Genomic DNA, 22,901 nt, shown 5'->3' on the forward strand with positions numbered 1-22,901 from the left:
TTTAATTCATATCCTTTTACTCTTTGTGTTTTATAGATTTCTTTAAGGGATTTTCTCATGTCCGCTATAAGGGCTTCTATCATATTCTTAAAGGCAATTTTAAGGCCTTTTATTTATGCTTCAGTCATGTTGCAATGGTCAGGGCCTTCTGTAGGTTGTTGGGCTCTAGTTGGGGCATATTGTCCTGGCTGTTATGATGGTGTTTTCATGCTGGCATCTAGGCATTTGGATTTGGGAAGATTGTATTTCTAAGTGCCGATATCTGGTCCTATCTCTGTTGGGTGGGTGTTTTACTACTTGGTTTTGGTTCCTCTCTCTTGTTCTTATGAGGGTGTGATGGCTGGGTGTTGCCTAGTAGGAAGTCCTTCTGGTATTCTGATATATATAGTCACTGGGGTGTTTAGGTAAAATAGGTTTCTGGGCATTGTGAACTGATACTTAGGAATGGGGTTGGGCTAAGAGGATAGTGTTGAAGTCTTCCACAGGAGGGAAGTAAACATTTTTCCACCAGGATCTCCTTAGTCCTCTGAGAATGGGGGCAAAGAGTAAGGAGAGGCTGCAGCAGATAGCCTGCTACAGATTGGTAGGAGAGGTGAAGATCTGAAGTTCTGATGACCTGATTCCATGGCTAGAGCACCATGTATCTTTACCCAGGAACACTGTTCTTACAGTGTAATGAAATTGCCTATGCAATTGTGAGCTCTATTTTTGTCTCAACATTTATTGCATTTAGGATTTTCCACGTTTGTTGCAATCTTCATAATTATGAATCCTTTGAGACAAGGTCTCAATCTGCCTTTCAACGTGCAATCTACCTGCTTCAGGATCTGCAGTGCTAGGATTACAGGTGTGTGTCACCATAGCCAACAGAGCTATTATTGCTATGCTCTATGTAATATTTCATTCAATCTGTGTTTTAATTCACTTTAATCTTGTTGGACACTGTAGGGTTTTTTTGAGATTATGCTTAATGGCATTGTAAAATATATTTATGTATATAGGTTTTCATTCTTTTGAATGATAAGTATAATGACAAATTTCCAGAAGTGAAATTGCTACATGAAAGGTCATGAATATTTTTATGACTTCTCATATTTATATAGTGCCAAATCACCCTTTAAAAGAATTGTAGAATTGTTTTTACTTTATCTTGCTATTAGTACGGCATGAAAGCTTTTTCCCTCATTTTTGTTCCTTTAAAGCCAAACCAACACACGCTTGATATTTTTGACTTAGCAAGTATAAAACGAAGCATATTATTGTTGTTACTTATTTTTTCAATTTTCTTTCCTCTTTATGTGTACTATTATTTTTACAGTTTCTCACGTATGTACCTTGACTACTGATCACTCTTAGTTTCTACCTCCCTACCACCCCTATCTAACCTCCCTACAAATCTCTCTTTCTCTCTCTTTCATGTTGATATCTATTCATTCTGTTTTGTGGCCAACCAAGATTAGTCAGGGTTATCTGTGGGGCCCTGGCTTTGGAGCTACCTGTTGGAGCCTGATAGGCTTAGCAGAGGGTACACAGTTGACGACATTGAGTCTTGCCTCTCTCTCTAAACCCGTGAGCAATTGTTAAGAGGTAAAGTGTAGAGCTCTGGAAGCTCTTCCCCCTTCCTTGACTGATGGTTGATAGGAATTGTCTTTTGTAGGCCTAGTATAGGAACCAAAGTTGAGGTGGTTTAATGATTGCAAATGGTTGTATGGAATCTAGGAAATGGCACTTCTCAGCCCTTTGCCTTATCTTCCAGTTCCTGTATACTCCTTACTCGTGGTGTTTGCTGAGCTGCGGGTTGTACAAGTGACTTAAGGCTTGGCCCACATTTGTCACATATTTCTGTATCCTAGACAACCATGAATCTCTTCATTCACTGTTTATTATGAGAGACTTTTCTGATTAAGGCTTATGTCTGTAGGTATAAGTATAGATATTTTGAAGACAGTTCTTGTGTAAGCCAAAGCACATAGGTATTGGGAGTTGTTTTGCATCCTGCAATGTGAGTGTTGGGGATTACACTCAGGTGCTTGGCGAATGCTTTAACCTGCTGAACCATTCATCCCACCAACCCATCTAAAACAAAAAGTTTCGAGACAAGGTTTTGCTCTGCACCCCAGATTGGATTCAACCTTCCAATCCTTCTCTCTCCACCTTCCAACTGTTTTGATTATGAAGTGTATACCACCACACCCAAGCTACTGTGGTGCTTGTATTTAAGTCTCGTGTGTGTGTGTGTGTGTGTGTGTGTGTGTGTGTGTGTCCGTGTGTGAACTGTCTGATATACATCTTTTCCAGCTGTTAAAGATTGTGGGCTGGAATACAGACAGTGGTAAAGGCGACAAGTCCAAAAGGGTCAAAAGGGTTCAGTCTACCTCCCCACACACATTTACTCTTCTACACTACACAAGAAGGGCCAGGACGCCAGGTATGTTCAAGCTGAGCAAAAAGGGAAGCTGATGAATACTGTGGAAGAATAGAGAAAACCATCAACAGAACAACTCTGGTTTGCTTTTGATTTGGGTGTCTCTACTGGTTTTCAGACATACATCAAACTCAAAGGTGTATGGGCAGTAAATAGAAAATCAGTTACACAATGTGTAAGTGCAAGAGAAAAACAACAGAATTCTTCACAATCCTCCCTGGTGTGTTCCTGAAGTTCCCAGTGAGCCTGTTCACGAAGATTGTATTTATTTGTACTCTGTTGCCAGGCAAGGATCAAGGTGTATTTCAACCAGATGTCTTTGCTGGGCTCTGTGAGAGTAGGCAAGGGGAGAGACATGTGTTTTCCTTTAAGCAGAGCTTGTCAGGCCATCACCAGCTGCTTTCAGTCTCATGGGTGGATCTCTCCACTTGTCAGATTTCCTAGCTCCTGAGGTTTTGGACAAACCACCCTTGGTTTCTTTAATCCATCTTGGGCATTGTTAACTCTCTTTTAAGTGTCAAATTACCCTTCCAGCAGTTTTCCTAGGCCAACATCTAGGCTGCCATCCCTAACCTGTTCCCCAAGGGTTACACGGCCTGCTGACCTAAAAGCAGGCTGATTACAACAGTTCTTTCCTGTGTCAGAGAAAATTGTGAAAGACTAAATGGGCAAAACCCGATTACTGGATGTTCTGACTGGTGCATTCCTCAAGGTTATCTGGACCTCCCATTGGCCTTGAACTATTTAACAATTTATAAGTTGTAGACAACTGAGAACAATGTAAAATGCTCTTATCCACAGAAATGCAAAGGAATTCAGAATGGTACAGTGCAGTGGATTTCTTTCCCATGGACGTAATGCACTTTCTCATCATATGAAAATCCATTCATTTTTGAGTTCTATTCTGAACTGGTTCCATCTTGTGGTTTCTTTCACTGACTTATGAGTTAAAATGTCTACATGTGTTTCTTTTCTGTTTTTACCAGAGACAGAATTTTAACCTTTAAGCACTTACTCTTTAACCCTAGATTATCTTTTTGCAAGGAATTACAGGCCCAAGTGGGGACTCTCCTTTGGCCCTCTGGTCTGTACAAGAAGGATCAGATCAGCTCAGTTCATCATGATCCTTTCAATGTAACTATTTTTTAAAAAAAAAAGAGTTTCAAAGTGACAATGGCAACAGCAAAGTCCAACCAGTATCCTCTCTAGCCAGTTAACCTGAGATTTCTGATCTTCAACTTCCTCCAAAGGCATTTTTTGGAAGGAACAAGTTACTTCAACAGAATTTTTTGGGTTTGTCAGTATCTGCAGAAAGAAGTTATGTGATTTGTCTAGAGTAGGTCTCATCATGTGGTTTGGTGAAGTAGTGGTGTACCTGTGACCTTTGACCTTACCAAAACTGTGATTTTACTTAGAAACTATTTATACAAGAAACTTTTAATTTCTCCTTCAAATTTCAGAATTTTAGGATCACATTTAGGGACCAAGTTGAAGAAGAAACATTACTAATTAAAGAATCATGGTCAGCTGCAAAGATCCTTTTTGGTAGCGGGATAGGAAAAGGCTGAGGGTAAAGGAGAACTTAATGCTCATCTGGTGGAGCACAGGAGTGAGAGGCAGGAAAAGGTCAATGACAAGTACAACCAGAGTAAGCTGTTAGAGGTAGTTGGAAATGGAGCTAGAAATCAGAAGCTAGGCTAGGAATCTCTAGTCGAGTCATGCTTCTGGAGGCCAAAATGAAACAGAAACAGGAGTAATTCATGTGTTTTGAAAAAAGACTTAAAGATTGTCTGATGTAGGTATGTAAAGTAATTTCTTGAGGGATAGAAGACAGAGAGAATCAGGCGGGTTTCAGCCCAACACATTCGTTAACTTACAGGCTTTTTAAAATCTTTTAGTTTCTTTTTGAAACATACTTGGGCAGAATTAGTTGGTCTCCACAGGGCCTTTCATGATGTCTGTCCTCTGAATAGAGGAAGAGAAAATGAGTTTGAAAAGTTCGGGGTTTTTGCTTTTATGTGTTTGCTTGTTTTCATTTAAGAAGTTAAAGCAAGCAAGATTCTGATGCATTTGGGGCATCTTATCTGCTGTGGTAGGGTTAAGGTTTTAAATCTAATGGTCCAACTTCCGACGAATAGGAATAGCCATGACAGATAATGCAAGGTCTCTGGGCTGTCAGCTCCTCTCTCAGGTGGCTAGTCTCTGTACTCCCAAATATTTTGGCACATTCTGATGGGCAGCTTTCCCCACAAGGCGTGGCTTTAATGTCTCAACTCCTGCCTCTGTGCGTCCTGTTTTCATCTGCCAGGTAAAGCTTAGCTTGCAATCTCCTAGAGAAGGAGTTAGTGGATTCTTCAGCAGCCAGCATGTAAGGCCCCTTTCAGTCAAAACTTGTGTTACCAGTGTTAATTGGATAGAAGTTCCCACAGGCAAAACCAAATCCTTAAATTGACTGAAACGAACTTGTATAAAATGAAGGCTTAAGATGATGGTCAGGATGGCTGTAGGTTTATAGGATGATGGATTTGGTCTCCTGGTATTTCATTCATTAGTTCACGCAGTGTACAGAAGTTCTATAAACTGATACTCAAATCTCTCTGAAATGTAGGTGGATACGTGAATGAAATAACAAATGGACAAATAAAAGAACACATATAAAGTCCCTGAGATGATTCATCCCACATCCCTACCATGATTCTTCTCCTCCTCAGTACTAAAGATGCAACCTGTGGCTTCATGAATGCCAGGCAAGCTCTCCACTACTGAGGTACATTTCTTAATCCCCTACCAAGACTGCTTTTTTTGTGGTAGCAATTTTCAGACACTTTAGAGCCCCAGGCACATGCCAACACTTCTTTTGGACTATATCTTGTGCAAACTTTGGAGTTTCTACTTTCTGTAGTTGGTGTTTTCTTATTTAGTTTTATGACTTCACAGATCGAATTTAGCTTTGGTTCCACATCACACCTTCCCATCAGACTCCAAGACCATACAGGGACGAGGAAAGAATACTATCATCTGACATAATTTCATATTAAGCATCGTGGAGAACTTATTCTTTGAATTAATATATTAAATTTATTACTTTTCTTTATTGTGTGTTTAAGTATGTAATTATGTGTGCATGCATGCCATTGTGCCTAGGTGGAGGTCTAGGAACAACTTTGAGTAGGAGGTTCTTGCCTTCCACCTTGTTGAGGAACTGTCTGCCTTGATTCTACCAGTGTGGACCATACTCCAGGCTATCTAGCTCACAAGCTTCTCACCTGCAAACACACCCACTATTTTACAGAGCTTCTGAGGATCAAACACAAGTCATCATGTTTGTGTGGCAAATGTTTTTCCCTAATCAGCCATCTCCTTGGCTTTTTCTTGGATTTTTTGAGTAAAAAAATAAACTGTCCCCCATACTATAGTGGAAAAAAAATGTGGACTTTTGAATCAGGACAGATCTAGATTCAGTCATAGCACTGTCATTTGCCATATGGGTTAGACATATTACTTTTCACAAAGCCTTTATTTTCAACATATAGGAAAAAGAACAATATACCTTTAAGGTTATTTCTGAAGGTCAAGTAATATTAAAATGCAACTTTGTCCCAAATGGTGCCATAGTAAGAAATCAATACAAGACAACTATTAAATCAAGGAATCGTGGAGAAAGCTTAGCAACTTAGGATTCCACTTGACTTGAGCAACACACACACACCCCTTTCCCAGAAATTCATTTAGTAACCTTGGGCCCCAACCTACATTAAGTAGCAGGTATAACACACTCCAGACAATGCAGTGGATTCTCCTCTCTAGCAACTCCTTAGTAACTCACCCTTTTTGATAGAACCCATCCTGAACACAGTAAAAAGCACCAATCTAGCCCAAACTGGTTGTTGGGACATGTGAGTAATATACCTGACCTCACATTGAACATTCAGGGAAAATTTCCTGCTTACTATAAATCTTATGCCTATGCATGCACAGTTGGCTATGCAAATGATTAAAATCAGGTGCATCGTAGGAAAGGACATACACAATGAGAACTAACATAACCCATGACGGTCAATCAAAGAGCAGAGCACTTACACTCCATCCCTAACAACTTGCTCTTCTTTCCCAGTAGTGTGGTACTCTTGAATACTCTAATTCAGATTGTGTACTGTTTCCTCACAATGTATCCATTACACAAAAGTATGATTGTATTACTAAACATTGATTCCCAAGACTCAAGTTCAACTTGGAGCTTGTCTTCTGGTACTAACTGTTCATCTTGAACCTAAGCTTATACAATTTCCATATTTCCAGGAGCCAGACAGTTTACCCGATTCTTTCTGAGCCTTCAGCAAGTACAAGGCAGACAAGAAAATGTCTTAAATTCTAGAGGGAGGCTGCTTCTTACTGTTTCTCAACCTATGGCTGCTCGTTTTCTCAGCAATTTCACTTGTGAGATATTACCTTTAATGACTAAACCATCTTACCAGCCCCCTTCTCAGTATTTTTAAAACAGATCTTGTCTCAAGTTTATTTGTAAAAACAGCACAGGACACTGGCCATCTACACATAGTGTGTAGGTAGGTGTGTCACAGCAGTCCATCTGTCTTCACACTGGAAGGAGCCTTTACTATGGGAACCTCACAGGGGCCTGGGCACCCTTGGGAACCTGAGCTGGAGCTGAAGCCTGGGCCTTAGCTGGAGCTTTGGCCTCTGCCTTGGTTTGAGCCTTGGGCTTTGGTTGACAGAGCCTACAACCCTTGGCCATGTAGCTTCGAATCCTCTTCCCAAGCTTGGGGTGAGCGATGAAAGCCAGATGGCCGAGTTTGTGGCTGGAGCCCTTTGGCATCTTGGGCTTGATGGCCTGAGACTTCACAAGGGCCTTGATGACCTCTGCTCGTGCACTCACTGCCTTTGCATTGTTGGCCCGCATCTTCTTCAGGCCTTGTTGTGCTTCTTGGCAAAGCACATGTTACTCAGGAACTTGGAGTCAACCCCCTTAAGAGATTTGTATCTTTGTGACAGGGGTTTCTTGATGCCATTTCTATGCCAATTGTGGGACTGGTTGTGTGTAGTGTGGTTCTTGGACTTGGCCATGTCTGTTTGGTAACCCACAGTTCCCCCATTTCTCAGAATTTTTAAAGAAACCCTTTTTATTTTTAATTTTTACATTTACTTATTCAGTGTGTGTGTGTGTGTGTGTGTGTGTGTGTGTGTGTGTGTGTGTGTGTGTGTGTAAGACAGCAGGCAGAAGTTGAAGCTGGTCCTCTCCTTCCACTTCATGAATTCTGGAAATCAGGAACTCAATCTTGACAGAAAGTGCTTTTGTCTACTAAGTCATCTTGTTGGTTCAGGAAATTATTTGAATGGGATAAGTTGGATCTTTCTTTCTTTCTTTCTTTCTTTTTTTCAAAGTGTCTCCGAACTTGGTAAGATTTAGCACTCCTAGCTCCTCTGATTTGGCCCACCTCAGAGTGTAGTGGTGATGGTGGTGGGGTAACAAGGCCAGTTCAAGGCACTGTTCTGTGAAATTATATTTACGAAAAACTAAGTTCTCTTTAAAATATGTATATTGCATTATTCTTTGTATCCTTATCTCTAACACTTAATGCTGCTGCTGCCTGGTACACACCCTCTTACTTTTGGATGAACTGGATACTTAAATCTCTCAACATCGTTTATCTAAATAGGGAATTCTACAGAATGAAAGTCTGAGCTTTAGCATCCGAAGCCAGCTGGGCTTGGCCACCTGTCCCAAATGGTGAGGATCAGAGCGAGACTAATTCAATGTAGCACACTGTAAAGAGGAAATTGTACATAGGTCCAATGTCCCCAAGTCTGGTGAGATATACATGAGTGTTGGATTTCAATAGGGGTCAAGAGACATGTATAATTAAGTAGTCCACCCACCCTTAATCCATTATTGTCTGTGCTGGCTACTGTTTGATAAATTTGACACAATCTAGAGTTATCTGAAAAGAGAGAACCTCAACCGAAGAATTGTTCCCATTGGATTGGCCTCTGGGCATGTCAGTGGGTATTATTATTATTATTATTACTATTACTATTATTATTGATGATAGATGTGGGAAGGCCCAGTCCATGGTAGGCACTGCCTTCCCTAGACAGGGAGGCTTAGGATGTACAAAATGTATCTGAACAAGAATTTGGAAGGAAGCCAGTAAGCAGCATTCCTCTGTGGTCTTTGCTTTAGTTCTTGCTTCTGGGTTCCTTCTTTGAGTTCCTTCCCTGGCTTTCTTTTATAATAGACTATAAGCTGTAAGCTACAATAAACCCTTTTCCCAAATGGATTTTGCTTATAGTGTTAATTATAGAAACGAACTAAGATGCTGTCTCAGCTGGTCTGTCCTGTGAGGTGGTCTGATAAAATGTCAAATTGTTAATCGGTTAGTTCCTGGGGATGCGAACTTGCCCTTAGAGATAAGTGTCCTCTTCTTGTGGGAATAGTGTCCCCTGTGAGGTTTTACTGTCCTTACAATCCAAGATAACTGCAAGTTCAGGACAATGTCTTGTCTCCGTGCAGTCAGGCAAAGTAAAAGAGACAGAAACAAAATGAAGGCAGAGGTGTCAGAATTACATTCTCCTTTTAGTTACCTGTGGACCCAAGTGAGGGGTCAGTACATTTTAGCAAAATTAGTTTTGACATGCCTGTTTCGAGCTGAGCTGAAATTGGGATAGTTATTACAAGTTCAGATGCCTTTAGGTGTTTCTTATAGAACTAAGATCATTTCCTGGAGAACACTTGACTTTCTGGAGCTCAGATCCTTGGGGTAAGTTTCATATTACCTGTGACTAGGAAATTCAGATCAAGGGGAAAAATCAATAAGAGCTTTGGTCGGATCAACTACACAAACACAAGTGTGATAAATGAACACCATAGTGTTAGGAAGAAAGTGAACCCCAGGCTAAAATTCAAGGCTACTGACTACGTGACGTTAGGTAAATCAGCCTGCTCCTCTGGACTTCATGTTCTCCCCCGTTAAATCAGACACAATGGCCTATCTACCACACACAGTTATTCTGAATATAAGAAAGTTAGAAACAATATCAATAACAACAACAAACACTGTAGTTTTCTCTTTAAATCCACTAAAATGTAATCTGTAGTCTCTTTCTGGGTCTGATGTAAATGGAGTACGGCTTTGTAATAATACGTAGCCTGTGCTTTAATGCTACTTGATGGCTTGAACAGTGGGGCCGAAATGCATTGCTGAGGACATAGATGCAAATGGCATTCTGCCACCCAATAAGGATTTCTGTTTTTGAATGAAAAAAAATGCCTCTTAATGGAGTAAGAGTTCCCCCATATGCATTCATGAGTAGCCACAAAGTTATTGTAAAATGATTATTCCATGCTGTGCCATCTCGCTTGTTTCTGCAAACATTTCTTCATCAGTGATGGTTATAGTCATTTCCTCCATTGAGTAAAAGATCTGCTGCTCTGCCTCCTTTGTGAGTGCCTGTTTAAATTTTTGTTCTAAATACTCCTGGCTGCCTCGCTTATATAAATGTGATCAGCATTTTATTTTACTGAGCTTTCCACCTAGAGCAGCTGTCTTCTTTCTGTCAAACCCAGACCACTTTTGCCTTCAAAATTCTGCTTAAAATTCATCTGTGCAGAGTGCTTAATCCATTAGCAAAGATTTGGTAAGCCCTGGCTTGAGGTAGGCCCTGTGGGGGCTAGGACAGGGTCCTGTCCTTCAAGGAGAATTGAAGGTATGATGGGGTTAGGAGACACTTGCACAGAATGGAGATGAACTAGCAATCAGGAATCGCATGCTGTGAGTGGCAGGTAAGCTGAACAGTCAGGGTGTCCTGGTGGAGAACACTGCAGGCAGGCAGGCCACATCAGAAGGTAGGAGATGAGCTAGGCCTTGGATACAGCCTAAGGAGATAGAAATGCTAACTATTACGTGTGATTATTACATGTAGTATACATGAGCTGAATTATTACAACATACATCATAAATATAAACAATTAAATGCAATCAACCAGGACTGGGGAAGACAGTGACTAGAGTAGCTGTAATGCAGCCTTGAGGACTATAGCTCAAATTTCCCAAACTGATGTAAAAAGATGGGAAGTTCTGATGGGCGTTTGTAAAGCCAGCAATTGAAAAGCAGAGACAGGGCATCTCCAAGGCAAGCTAGCTAGCTAGAGTAGCAGGAATCGTAGAGCTCTTGGCTCATGGAGAGATCCTACTTTAATAAATAGAATGGAGAGTGATTCTGGAAGGCGCCTGACATGGGTTTTCCTATAGAGATGCACACTTGCTAGTGCATACATTTCTACACATAAAACATACACACACACACACACACACACACACACACACACACACACACACACAAACCGAGAGAAAACTATCAGTATAGAATTGAAAAAAAGGAAAATGCATTGCTTTCCATATAGGTAGAATTGACAATAGGAAAGAGACAAAGAGGAGCAAGGAAACTGAAAGGGTACAGTGTAAGAGTATAAGACAGAGAAGTGGAGATGTAGATATTTGTTCTTGAATAATGAGAGCCCCAGAGGCAGCAGTTGCAGAGGCCTAGTGCGTGGCAACAGCTGAAAAAGGAGCTCAGGGTCCAATAAAGGGCTTGGATATCAGGCCAAGGAGCCAGATCACTGTTCTGTCATCAGTGAGAAGAACTACTGTATAGGAAGATGACCTGATATAAAACCCATATCTGAGTACACTCAACTAAGGATAGTATGCGTGTTGGCCTTGGTGTTGGAGGTAAAAGGTGGTGGCAACAGCATGCAGGCAAAAGAGAGACTACACTGTGACTTCTAGCTAGATTATCACTCTGCCCCTCCAGGACTCCAATAGTCTGCATGCCTAGCTCTCTCTATGAAGCTTCATTTGGGATTTGATTGCAGGGGAGGTAATTTTGAGGACAGAACATAGATTTTTGATCAAGTCAGACCTAGATGTGAATTTGTACTATACCACTTAATCTCTGGATTTGTACCAATGATTTTATCCCTGTGAACCTTGGTTTTCTCATAGTTAAAATAGCCTCAATAGATACTTACATTGAAGTTAATGAGAAATGCCCTGAGCATTCTTCTTCAGAGGAGGTGCCGCCTACAAGGAGATAGCTCTTCCCTGCATCGTTGCATTGGAAAAAGTCCTTGGCTGTTTAGCAAAATGCCTGACCATGCCAGCCTCATTCCCCTTACTCCCATAGGAGAATTCATTCATCACATCAACAAAAGTTTATTTAAAGCCTATTGTGTGGCATGCACTGTCTTGTAGGGAAAGCAATTTTGGTGGCATGAATATGCTTGGACTGTGAGAAGTGGCACTATTAGGAGGTGCAGCCCTGTTAGAGGAAGTATATCATTGTCAAGAGAGGACTTTATGGTCTCATATATATGTTCAAGTCTGGCCAGTGTGATCCAGACCCTTCTCCTGGCTGCCTGCAGAAGACAGTATCCCCCTGGCTGCTTTCAGATCAAGATGTAGAATTCTCTGTTCCTCCAGCACTGTGTCTGCCTGCATGCTGCCATGCTCCCCACCATGATGATAATGGGCTAAACCTCTGAAACTGTAAGCAAGACCCAATTAAGTGTTTTCCTTTATAAGAGTTGCCTTCGTCATGGTGTCTCTTCACAGCAAGGAGACCCCAACTAAGACAGCAATGCACAAAATTAAACACAGATCTGTGTCATTATAGAACTGATATTTTATTTGTGGCTGCAAAAGAATCTCACAATCAATACATATCCAGTATGTCAAATAGTAAAAGAGGGAACAGAGTATGGTAGAAAGTTGGTCAAGAATAGATTCCTTATTAGATGACCCCTTAGAAGAGACCTGGAGTAAGAACAATAGCTTTCTAGCAAGGAGGAAATACATATAGAAGGGTTTTTAAAGTGACAGTATACTTCAGTGGTTTAAGGAATAGTAAAGGTCCTAACATGATTGGAACAGGGTAAATGTGGTACTTTGGAAGATAAATGTCCCCCACAGAATCATGATTAGAATGCTTGTGGCCTTGTTGGGCACCAATGGGAAGAGAAGCCCTTGGTCGTGCCAAGGCTGGACACCGCCACCCCCCCCCCAGTGTAAGGGAATGTCATGGCAGGGTAAGGGATGGGTGGTTAGGTGGGGGAATGCCCTCAAAGAGGAAGGGGGAGGGGAATGGGATAGGGGGTTTATGGATGGGAAACTGGAAAAGAGGATAACATTTGAAATGCAAATTAAAATATCCAATAACAATAATAATAATAATAATAATAATAATAATAATAATAATAATAATAAGCACTTGGTCCCTGGCTAGGTGCACTGTTTGTAGAGGTTGTAGAACCTTTACTTGGAGGAACTGTGCCACTAGGAGTATCTTTTTGAGAGTGTGTAGCCTTGCCCCACTTCCTATTTTCTCCCTTTGCTTTGTGTTTGATATTGAACACTTCTCTGCTCTACTTACCTGCCGCCATGCCTCTCAAGCCATTATAGATACTCCTTCTGGATCTATAAGACCAACTAAACTATTCCTTCTATAAGTTCCCTTGGTTATGGTATTTTATCACAGCAACAAAAAAGTAACTAACATAGTAAGCAAGGGGAACAGTATTACGACAGGTGGCCATAAATAAGTTCAGTATTCAGATAAGGTAGACCAAGATAAGCACTCAGAGAAAACAGTGGGCCATGGGAAGATTTGATGAAGAGGAGACTGGCATCGTTTTAACAGAATGATTTATAGGGACTATGTTGTAGAGTGGGAAAACTAACAGGGTTTAGAGTTGGTAAAAAGCTTTAGCCATTCAAGAGTCATCCAGGTGGCACAGCATTAAGGGCATAGAGCAGGGTGATGATAGGGAGGTGGCGAGAAATATTCAGGTATATTTTAAAGATATAAATGACACCATTCACTAACAGATAGGGGTAAGGCATTCAAGGATAGTCTCAAAGAGTTATTTTTGTTGTTGTTGTTGTTGTTCTTTTCCCTGAGCAATAGAAGAGTGGAGTTGCCATTTACTGAGCTAAGAATACCAAACAAAGTATAACACATTTTCAGAGAGAAAGCCATGCTTTGGCTATGCTGAGTTTGAGGTGTCCATTAAACATCTGAAAGAAAATGGATACAAAGAAGATGGGTATTCACTTCAAACAGTCAGAGGAGGATGGTGAAAGCATATGGACTCTATTTCAAAAGTTAATACATTTAACACATAAAAAGGAACTAGCATTTGATAAGTACAAACTCTGGAAACTATGTAACTTTTCTGTGTGTCTGCTGTGCCCCTGAAAGCTGCTATACGTGGTTACTCTGATTCCCTTTGGGTAAATTCCATATATATGGTGTGTGTGTGTGTGTGTGTGTGTGTGTGTGTGTGTGTGTGTGTGTGTGTGTGTGTGTTGTGTGAGAGAGACAGAGACAGAGAGGGATGGAGAGGGGGGAGGGAGGGAGGGGAAGAGAGATAGAGAGAGAGAGGAGAGGGAGGGGAGGAAGGGAAAGGGAGAGAGGGAGGGAGGGAGGAAGAGAGAGAGAGAGAGAGAGAGAGAGAGAGAGAGAGAGAGAGAGAGAGAGAGAGAGAGAAGAGATTGGTGAAGTTCTAAAACTTTGACAAATAGATTCTGAAAGATGTCTTGCACCTAATACACTACTTTGGAACAATTATAGAGAGGGACTCCCACTGAACTTTTCTTCAGAAAGATGTTTTCCAAAAGGAATTTAATTGTCTTGAATCACTTCTCTAGCAATCTCAGCAACTGTGGCTGACTAAACAGTTATCACTGGAGTGGACCCCGGAGTTCAGGGTCATACCCAGAGGAATTTGTCACCACTTTCCCCCCACGTCAGGACCTACTCACTTTCCTTGAAGAAAAAAAATCCTTAGTTGTCCACATTTGCCTCCCTTTCCCTTATGATGAGGATAGATAAATTTCTAAATCTCATTGCATATTTGACATTCATTTTCTTTCAAGTCGATGCCTTTTTGTACATCATACATTTTGCATTCATTTTCTCTTACTAATCTGCCTGCTGTCAGTTTATTTAATAGGCTCAATTACCGAAAGCCCTGAGAGAGTAGAGCAAAACTCTTCTCTCTTCCACACATCCCACTTAAGCATAGCTAGCTTACAAAGCATCTCTTCTAAAAGTATATAATTCCATCCATATTTTCCACATGGGAAAACTGAGGTGGTCTAAGACAAATGAAGATCACTTGTAGTAAAGCAAATAACTGAGATGTAAAGAATCTAAGATTCAAATGAGAATCTATCACTAAGAGCCCGTGATTCCCCTCAGCTACCTGCAATCACTAAGCGCACCATAGTTACCTCTGTGAGCTCTGTGCCAGTTACTTTTTCTGTGGCCTAACCATAGCTACTAAGCATTGAATATCCGTCCCCTCCAATCCCTTAGCCCATTCCACTTCATTGATGGGTATTCAGGCATTAACATTTTTTCCTCGTTTTTTTTTTTTTTTTTACATGTGGGTCTGACTATGTTTTCTAGGTTCTTCTGAAGTTCCTGTGCTCAAGTGATTCTTCTGTTTCAGCCTTCCAAATATCTGGAACTCCAACATGCCCTACCACACCTTGTTTGTTAACTTATTTAACATTGTTGTTTGGGGGTTGTCAATTCCTATTACTTAATATTAGGCTAATAGAAACAAACACAGGAAATGAAATTCAGTAGGAAAGAAAGGCCAATGAGGCAGCTGTGTGGTGGTGGCAGGGTGTTCTGTGGCACAGTGTCGACCTAGCATACACAAGGCCCTGGGCTCAGTTCCTAGAATTGGTGGTGCTGGGGATGGAGCCTAAGGCCTTGTGCATGCTAGGCATGTGCTACATTACTAGCCACATCTCTAGCCCTGTCATGTGGTTTTATGGTCTTTGTGCCTTTCCATATATGTTATGCAGCTTAGGACCCAGGAGTTGCTTTTTAAACAGTATTCACAGATGTCCCATGAAAAAGTTCCTTTCTTTGGAATTCTAGGTAGTCTATATCATTGTAGATGACTTCAGGCCTATTCAGTTGACAACATTTTGGTGCCAACTGAATGGTAGATGATATACGAGGGTGTGAGAAGTAGAAGACTCGAAAAGCATTATTTTTTTTTTATTAACTTGAGTATTTCTTATATACATTTCGAGTGTTATTCCCTTTCCCGGTTTCCGGGCAAACATCCCCCTCCCCCCTCCCCTTCCTTATGGGTGTTCCCCTCCCAACCCTCCCCCCATTGCCGCCCTCCCCCCATAGACTAGTTCACTGGGGGTTCAGTCTTAGCAGGACCCAGGGCTTCCCCTTCCACTGGTGCTCTTACTAGGATATTCATTGCTACCTATGAGGTCAGAGTCCAGGGTCAGTCCATGTATAGTCTTTAGGTAGTGGCTTAGTCCCTGGAAGCTCTGGTTGCTTGGCATTGTTGTACTTTTGGGGTCTCGAGCCCCTTCAAGCTCTTCCAGTTCTTTCTCTGATTCCTTCAATAGGGGACCTATTCTCAGTTCAGTGGTTTGCTGCTGGCATTCGCCTCTGTATTTGCTGTATTCTGGCTGTGTCTCTCAGGAGAGATCTACATCCGGCTCCTGTCGGTCTGCACTTCTTTGCTTCATCCATCTTGTCTAATAGGGTGGCTGTATATGTATGGGCCAAATGTGGGGCAGGCTCTGAATGGGTGTTCCTTCAGTCTCTGTTTTAATCTTTGCCTCTCCCTTCCCTGCCAAGGGTATTCTTTTTCCTCATTTAAAGAAGGAGTGAAGCATTCACATTTTGATCATCCGTCTTGAGTTTCCTTTGTTCTAGGGATCTAGGGTAATTCAAGCATTTGGGCTAATAGCCACTTATCAATGAGTGCATACCATGTATGTCTTTCTGTGATTGGGTTAGCTCACTCAGGATGATATTTTCCAGTTCCAACCATTTGCCTACGAATTTCATAAACTCGTTGTTTTTGATAGCTGAGTAATATTCCATTGTGTAGATGTACCACATTTTCTGTATCCATTCCTCTGTTGAAGGGCATCTGGGTTCTTTCCATTTTCTGGCTATTATAAATAAGGCTGCGATGAACATAGTGGAGCATGTGTCTCTTTTATATGTTGAGGCATCTTTTGGGTATATGCCCAAGAAAGGTATAGCTGGATCCTCAGGCAGTTCAATGTCCAATTTTCTGAGGAACCTCCAGACTGATTTCCAGAATGGTTTTACCAGTCTGCAATCCCACCAACAATGGAGGAGTGTTCCTCTTTCTCCACATCCTCGCCAGCATCTGCTGTCACCTGAGTTTTTGATCTTAGCCATTCTCACTGGTGTGAGGTGAAATCTCAGGGTTGTTTTGATTTGCATTTCCCTTATGACTAAAGATGTTGAACATTTCTTTAGGTGTTTCTCAGCCATTCGGCATTCCTCAGCTGTGAATTCTTTGTTTAGCTCTGAACCCCATTTTTTTAATAGGGTTATTTGTTTCCCTGCGGTCTAACTTCTTGAGTTCTTTGTATATTTTGGATATAAGGCCTCTATCTGTTGTAGGATTGGTAAAGATCTTTTCCCAATCTGTTGGTTGCCGTTTTGTCCTAACCACAGTGTCCTTTGCCTTACAGAAGCTTTGCAGTTTTATGAGATCCCATTTGTCGATTCTTGATCTTAGAGCATAAGCCATTGGTGTTTTGTTCAGGAAATTTTTTCCAGTGCCCATGTGTTCCAGATGCTTCCCTAGTTTTTCTTCTATTAGTTTGAGTGTGTCTGGTTTGATGTGGAGGTCCTTGATCCACTTGGACTTAAGCTTTGTACAGGGTGATAAGCATGGATCGATCTGCATTCTTCTACATGTTGCCCTCCAGTTGAACCAGCACCATTTGCTGAAAATGCTATCTTTTTTCCATTGGATGGTTTTGGCTCCTTTGTCAAAAATCAAGTGACCATAGGTGTGTGGGTTCATTTCTGGGTCTTCAATTCTATTCCATTGGTCTATCTGTCTGTCTCTGTACCAATACCATGCAGTTTTTATCACTATTGCTCTGTAATACTGCTTGAGTTCAGGGATAGTGATTCCCCCTGAAGTCCTTTTATTGTTGAGGATAGCTTTAGCTATCCTGGGTTTTTTGTTATTCCAGATGAATTTGCAAATTGTTCTGTCTAACTCTTTGAAGAATTGGATTGGTATTTTGATGGGGATTGCATTGAATCTGTAGATTGCTTTTGGTAAAATGGCCATTTTTAGTATATTAATCCTGCCAATCCATGAGCATGGGAGATCTTTCCATCTTCTGAGGTCTTCTTCAATTTCTTTCCTCAGTGTCTTGAAGTTCTTATTGTACAGATCTTTTACTTGCTTGGTTAAAGTCACACCGAGGTACTTTATATTATTTGGGTCTATTATGAAGGGTGTCGTTTCCCTAATTTCTTTCTCGGCTTGTTTCTCTTTTGTATAGAGGAAGGCAACTGATTTATTTGAGTTAATTTTATACCCAGCCACTTTGCTGAAGTTGTTTATCAGCTTTAGTAGTTCTCTGGTGGAACTTTTGGGATCACTTAAATATACTATCATGTCATCTGCAAATAGTGATATTTTGACCTCTTCTTTTCAGATCTTTATCCCCTTGATCTCCTTTTGTTGTCTGATTGCTCTGGCTAGAACTTCAAGAACTATATTGAATAAGTAGGGAGAGAGTGGGCAGCCTTGTCTAGTCCCTGATTTTAGTGGGATGAAAAGCATTATTTTTATCAACAAGAAGTTCAGTTTCATGGAACTGAAAGTTTGAATTTCATATGAAATAAATATGACATTATACTTGATATCATTAAGGTATGTATGTTCAATGTGCAATGAAAGGATAAAAGAAAATCTAGAGGAAGGTATAAAGCCATAGTAAAGAGAGTATGTGATTCTTCATTTATCAGGCTTTGAGGGGGTAGCGGATACTTCTGGTTAAAAATATGAGTCAGGCTAATGTGCAGAGGTATGGGGAAAGTGAATTTAGCAATATGGTAGCATGGCTTCTTTGCAGGTTAGCAAATAATAATGTTGGAATGGCAGATTATATCCTGGCCAAGGAGCCCGTGCAAGTAAGTCAAGTGTCTAACAAGGGCAGAATTGAAGACCAGAGTCCATGGGGTAAGAAAGATTACATGGAAATTAACTCAAAAGGGCAGTTTTAGCTGGGTTTAGCCATATGGGAATGTGAATCTAATGTTAACAGGTCTTGTGATTTTTTTTTGTTTTTATATTTAGAAATGTAGAAAAGCAACATTCTGAAAGCATGAAATCTCCAGATTTCTAAATGCTAGAATTGAATTTTCTTTTCAGTTCCAAGTTTTAGCCGATAGTACACCAAACACATTACATCTGTTTGCTGAATGTGGCGCATAGGTTTATCGTTTTAAGACTTATGCTGTAGGGGACTGGGCTCTATGCAAACTGAGAGGCAAACTGAAGCAGTGCATCAAAACACAAAAAACATATTAATAAACAGGAACTTTGGGCTGAGGGTGTGGCTCAGTGTTAGAATGCCTGTCTACTGAAAGTGAAACGTCTAAGTTCAATACACAGCACTTCATCATTGTAATGATAATTACTATAACCACATGCATTTCTCACTGCCTCCACTCACCGGAATATTTTTAAAGTATATGAAGTCTTATTTTCTGCCTCTTGGGCATCAAAATGACATCTGAGGTCAAAGGCAGTTCTGATGGCTTCTAGGGGCAATGGTATAAAGGGAGTCTTTCTTGGTCCATTATTAAAAGAAAGGGCTGCAGTGAGATGGCCCACCAGAGGAAGGCATTTGCTGCTCTACAGTTGCAAATCTGATAATCTGACTTTGATCCTGGGAACTTATGCAAAGGTGGAAAGTGAAAACACATTCCACAAAGTTGTCCTTTGACCTCCTAATGTGCTCAGTGGCATGTGAGTTCCCCCATCTCTCTGTCTCTCCTCCTCCTCCTCCTCCTCCTCCTCCTCCTCCTCCTTCTTCTCTCTCTCTCTCTCTCTCTCTCTCTCTCTCACACACACACACACACACAGAGTGATAAATTTAAAAAAAAAAGTAGGTAGAACATCGGAAGCAGGGACCCATGAGACCCCTTGAGCATCACCACCATTGTCAGGCTCACTCCCACCACCATCAGGAGACAGATGCCATTTATTTCCCTCTCATTTTAGAGGAAGGAAAGACAGCCTCTTTAAACCGGGTGTGCAATAAAGTCAACAGAGCCAGTGATGAGACTGATAAGGCCCATGTAATAGCTGTTACAGTTTAAACTCCTCCTTTTACAGTTGGAGAAACCAAGCTAATGCTTCCCCACTCCCTTCGCTCAGAGTGACCCAACAAACTAGTGGTAGAATAACGCCTCCTGACTTCTGGTCTAGCATTCTTTCCAATAATCCAGGCTGTGATAATTAAGGTAAACCAGCTTGGCGGTTTTCCTAGCATCTAGAATTCCTGGTCTGGACAAGTAGATCTCGAGAGCTGCTGTTGCAAGCCTTTCTTTTCCTCCTTATCTGTGTGATGATGAGATCCTTTGCAAACGTTCTGTTTCATGGGTAAAGGTTAAAAAGAGGACAAAAAGATGTTTGTGAAGCACTGAGGCCATTCACTAAGCTATGAAGGAAAACATGTCTGTGGCTGATATATTTAAAGCTTATATGACCTCTGTGCTCTCTGCACTGACCTCTCCACCATATGCTTTTGGTTTTGTTGTTCTTTTGTCTCTTTTCTATATTCTTCTTTGTTTTTCTTCTCCCTTATCAGCCTACGTCTTAGGCCTAGCCTTAAGTGTTCTGGTGCATCACCGAGCCTTCTCAGTGGCTTTTACTATACTTGCTTCAAGTTAATAAAAATGGATAATTATTCATTTCTCAATTACACGGAAATGAGAGTACCTACTGGCTAAAACAGTGGATGCTTGTCCTGCTACAGCTAGTTAGCTCTCTAAAATCTGAGACTACTAATGCTTGTCAATTGTGACTCTTGACAACTAATCTTTTCCATCCTTCATTTCCAGGTCTATTGTTCTGACATTTGCCATTTTTCCCCTCTGACCCTGTTTCTGATTGGTGCAGCTTTTGAAGATGCTGCAGTTGCAGCAGTGTACATCTGGAACATTTGGCTGACTTGTTGAACTTACCCCAGGGAGTACTCCAGGGGAAGCATGGGAAGGGTGGAGAGGCCAGAACAGTTGCCTGTGAGTACAGATGCCATTAGTGTCTGGCCATTCTGTGGACCACCCCTGTAAAAATTCACCTCATCATGACCCTCAGTTTCCCCACCTGCTCCTCGAAGGCTCGAGTTCTTCCAAAACTTCTGCAGCCCTGGAAGAAGACAAACTTTTGGCTGCGGGTTCTCTCACACAGCACTTTCTGCACTGAGAAAGGGATCAATGCATATCTTTTGAATGAATTAATATATCAAGAAATCCTAGGAAACCGTTTTAGCCTTCAAGGGACAGCATCACTTCAGTTTTACTTGGCGCTAGGCACCCTCTCTATGCTCAGACTGTGTCCCAAGACTCATTCTGGGAGTGGGGCAGCCAGGTTCCCAGTCTGTTTGGCTCCCAGGCTCCTAGGTCTCCTTTTCTTCTGGCGAGCCATTGAATTGCAAACACAGCAGGCATGGTTTCATTCCAAACCCTGAACTGTTTTAATTAGTTTAACGTCTGTTAAACGCTTTGAAGATTGAAAGCAACAGATAAGTACTGGATGATGTTATTAGCAACTGCAGTTAATTGCAAACATTTCTATTAATGCTAGTTTCTGCCTCCTTTTCTTTGCTCCACGTTCTTTCCAAGGTTCCCAAATTCTTCTCAGCCTCCCCCTCCCGCCCTCCCCCATAGCGGCGCTGAAGGGTTAAACCGGGGTGGAGTCCAAAGCTGAACGACAGCCGCACTCACCAACTGCAACGGGGCAAGCGGGAAGAGCTGGGTGGGGCTGCCAGGCAGAGGTGAACCCCCACGCCCCCAGGCCCCGCCCCACGGCTGGAGGCCCGAGTGGAACGGCAGGGGGCGGGGCGGCCAGGCCTGGCGGGCCCGTGGTTGGGCGTCCCGGCCGCCCCTTGAGGCATGGGGCGGGGTAGGTGAGGACCTCCTCCCTCGTTCCCTCTCGGGCCGCGCCGCCCCTCTCGCCCGCCCCTCCTCCTCCCTTTCCCACCCCTCGGAGTGGAGCTGCACATGCGGCTGCTCCCTGTTCTGTCCCGCCCAGCCACCGTCGCTCAGGAACGGGTCCCTGCAGCCCCCAGCCGATGGCAGGACAGTAGTCGCCTGTCAGGGGTCGTGAAGGACTGAGGCAGAGGCAGTGGCTCCCGGGCCTCAGATAGTGGTTGTCTCTGGAGGCCATGGGCTACCCTGAGGTAGAGCGCAGGGAACCCCTGCCTGCTGCAGCGCCAAGGGAGCGGGGCAGCCAGGGCTGCGGCTGTCGCGGGGCCCCTGCTCGGGCGGGCGAAGGGAACAGCTGCCGGCTCTTCCTGGGTTTCTTTGGCCTCTCGCTGGCCCTCCACCTGCTGACGCTGTGCTGCTACCTAGAGTTGCGGTCCGAATTGCGGCGGGAACGGGGAACCGAGTCCCGCCTCGGTGGCCCGGGTGCTCCTGGCACCTCTGGCACCCTAAGCAGCCCTGGGAGCCTCGACCCTGTGGGTCCCATCACCCGCCACCTCGGGCAGCCGTCCTTTCAACAGCAGCCCCTGGAACCAGGAGAAGATCCACTCCCCCCTGACTCCCAGGACCGGCACCAGGTGAGTCACCTAGGAGGGGCGGCGGCCTTGGAGGCCCCCTCCCCTGCTCGGTTGGGCGGGGGCCTGGGCCTCAGGGCTCAGGGGACTCTGCCACTCAGAGCCAAGTTCCAGGCAGGAGCTGGGAGTGGGCCAGAGTGCTGGGGAGAGGTTGTCCAGGGCAGGTTGTCCTCGGTTCCTAGCTTGGCTCATCCAGACCCTCTCGGGTCCCGTGGAGTTGGAAAGCCCAGCCTGCACGCGCCGCCCCCGGGGGGGTGTGGGCTGCTTCGCGAAAAGTTGGCCTGCCTTGCACCCATCCGGGCGCGGAGGTGTCTGCGCCACCCCCGTGGCCGTCTAACGGCGAGCAGCTTGGCCCCTCGTGCCCCCTGGTGAGATTCTCTGCCCGTGGTGCTTGTTTCTTCGTGTCCCGGGCTGATTCCAGCACTAGCAGGCTCCTCTTTGGAGTTGGAGCTGTAAACAGCTGTACTAACTGTTCCACGCCCGTTGAAACAACTTTTAACCGTACTTTCAGCGCTGGCTTCTTGTGCGCTGACCAGGACCTGAGCTTTTTCACCTGCAATTTGAGACCGATTCTCCTCTGCGTTCTAGTGAGGATCAGTGCCCCTGAGGAATTCTGGTAGAAATATGCCGTCTTGCTAGACAACTTCTGAACAGCAATTTGAAAAATCTATGGAAATAAAACTCACCCTTTGCATGCCGGTTCTGACACTCTTGTGGATGGAGTTGGGTGCAGTGGGTGTGAAGAGTTTTCATTAATGCTGCCTTTGGAACAGGAAGTTGGA

General features: G+C 43.0%; 1 protein-coding gene and 1 pseudogene across 2 annotated transcripts in view; one reads left to right on the forward strand and one right to left on the reverse strand.

Moving 5' to 3' along the window:
• Window positions 1-7,040: 7,040 nt before the first annotated feature.
• LOC108349230 (60S ribosomal protein L29 pseudogene) lies at window positions 7,041-7,516 on the reverse strand (annotated as a pseudogene).
• A 14,035-nt stretch (window positions 7,517-21,551) lies between these two features.
• Window positions 21,552-22,901, forward strand: part of Eda (ectodysplasin-A) — a 401,465-nt gene continuing 400,115 nt past the window's right edge. For both annotated transcript variants that reach the window (NM_001305243.1, NM_001444043.1), the window contains exon 1: window positions 21,552-22,122. In NM_001305243.1, the coding sequence (NP_001292172.1) occupies window positions 21,727-22,122 (396 nt within the window). In that variant the 5' untranslated portion in view covers window positions 21,552-21,726. The remainder of the gene's footprint in view (window positions 22,123-22,901) is intronic.

Source organism: Rattus norvegicus, chromosome X (genome assembly GCF_021556685.1).
Source record: "Rattus norvegicus strain SHRSP/BbbUtx chromosome X, alternate assembly SHRSP_T2T, whole genome shotgun sequence".
Taxonomy (NCBI): Eukaryota; Metazoa; Chordata; class Mammalia; order Rodentia; family Muridae; genus Rattus; species Rattus norvegicus.